This window comes from Endocarpon pusillum, assembly GCF_000464535.1.
Source record: "Endocarpon pusillum Z07020 unplaced genomic scaffold scaffold7325, whole genome shotgun sequence".
NCBI lineage: Eukaryota > Fungi > Ascomycota > Eurotiomycetes > Verrucariales > Verrucariaceae > Endocarpon > Endocarpon pusillum.
In genome coordinates, this window is record NW_006916648.1 from 100,579 (window position 1) to 101,855 (window position 1,277).

The following is a 1,277-nucleotide window of genomic DNA, read 5'->3' on the forward strand; positions in this document are numbered from 1 at the left end:
CCCGCCGGTAGTCACAATGTTCTTCCAGCTACCATTCCGCCACCTCCTCCTAATCGAAATTCAGGCCCTCCGGTGCTACCGCCAAATGTACGGCCGACACCTCCACCTCCGAGTGCTAGCAACCCCGCTCCTCCTCCGCCGCCGCCATTACCATCAAGTGGCGCGCCTCCTCCTCCCCCTCCTCCTCCTCTACCCTCAAGGTAAGAGCAAATAAAGAATCTCTAAAGAGTTAGTAATAGAATAATATAAAAAAGCTCGGGTCCCCCGGCTCCTCCACCTCCGCCAGCAGGAGGCTCTGCAGCTCCGTTACCCAAGGCGGCTGGAGGAAGAGACGATCTGCTTTCCTCTATTCGCGCTACGGGAGGAAAGGGCGGTGGCGGTTTAAGGAAGGTAAAAGACAGCGAAAAGCGAGATCGAAGCGCAGCCGCGGTGCCTGGGACAGAAGTAGCGGCGGCAAACGGCAATGGTGCAAGTACAGCAGGGGTCGGAGCAGGAGCTGATGCTGGAGGCGGCTTAGCAGGAGCTTTGGCTGCAGCTCTGAGTCAACGGAAGAAGAAGGTTAGCGGGAGTGGTAAGTTAGCCGTTGATACTCGAGATTAACTACAGAATCAGGCTAACTGTCAGCAGATGATGAAAAAGAAGACGACGATGATTGGTAGGCAGCAGAGACGCGGGTCAATTCCCATATACTCCTACAGCGTGGCCGGGACTATGTGTGTCTCTGCAGCAGCGTGCTCTTGCCAGCGGTTGCTATAGTAAGGTTAGAACTTGGCTGAGAGATGCTTGAAGATCAATAGTCTTGAAAATGCAACGTAGCAATGTGTACCTAGAGATGTGTTTATCGAGCCGTACAGTACACTGTACGGTGTATCCCCCCTGCCACGCTTGACTGCCAAGCTTCTGCGGCTTGCAACTGAAATCATACTAAGTACGTGGTAGTACAGTACTAGGTCAAAAGTATTGGACCGACCCCGCATTTTCACCCCACCAACATTTTCCACTCTTCCCATACAAATTACTACTGTACGCCCGGTATTTATTGGAATCCTATAAGAATCAATTAAATGATACGTTAAAATCTGCTTTTTCGAATAATACTAATTTCCTAAATAGGCGACTAGATATCAGAAGCGGGTGTACCATCCCTTGGCCCTGATCACTGCATTTATACGGGTATCCATGCTCTTGATCAAAGCATCAATAGCTTCTTGCCTAATGGCGTCCCAACCCTCATGAATAGCTGTAAATAGACGTTGATACTCGGCCTCAGATTTGCC

At 50.7% G+C, this 1,277-nt stretch overlaps 1 protein-coding gene across 1 annotated transcript; it reads left to right on the forward strand.

The window, feature by feature from the left end:
• Positions 1-16: 16 nt before the first annotated feature.
• Positions 17-659, forward strand: EPUS_05274 (uncharacterized protein; the record flags this gene model as incomplete). Its single annotated transcript, XM_007807981.1, has 3 exons — positions 17-200; positions 287-571; positions 628-659. The coding sequence occupies 3 exons, from the start codon at positions 17-19 to the stop codon at positions 657-659; spliced, it is 501 nt and encodes a 166-aa protein (XP_007806172.1).
• Between the last annotated feature and the right edge of the window lie 618 nt (positions 660-1,277).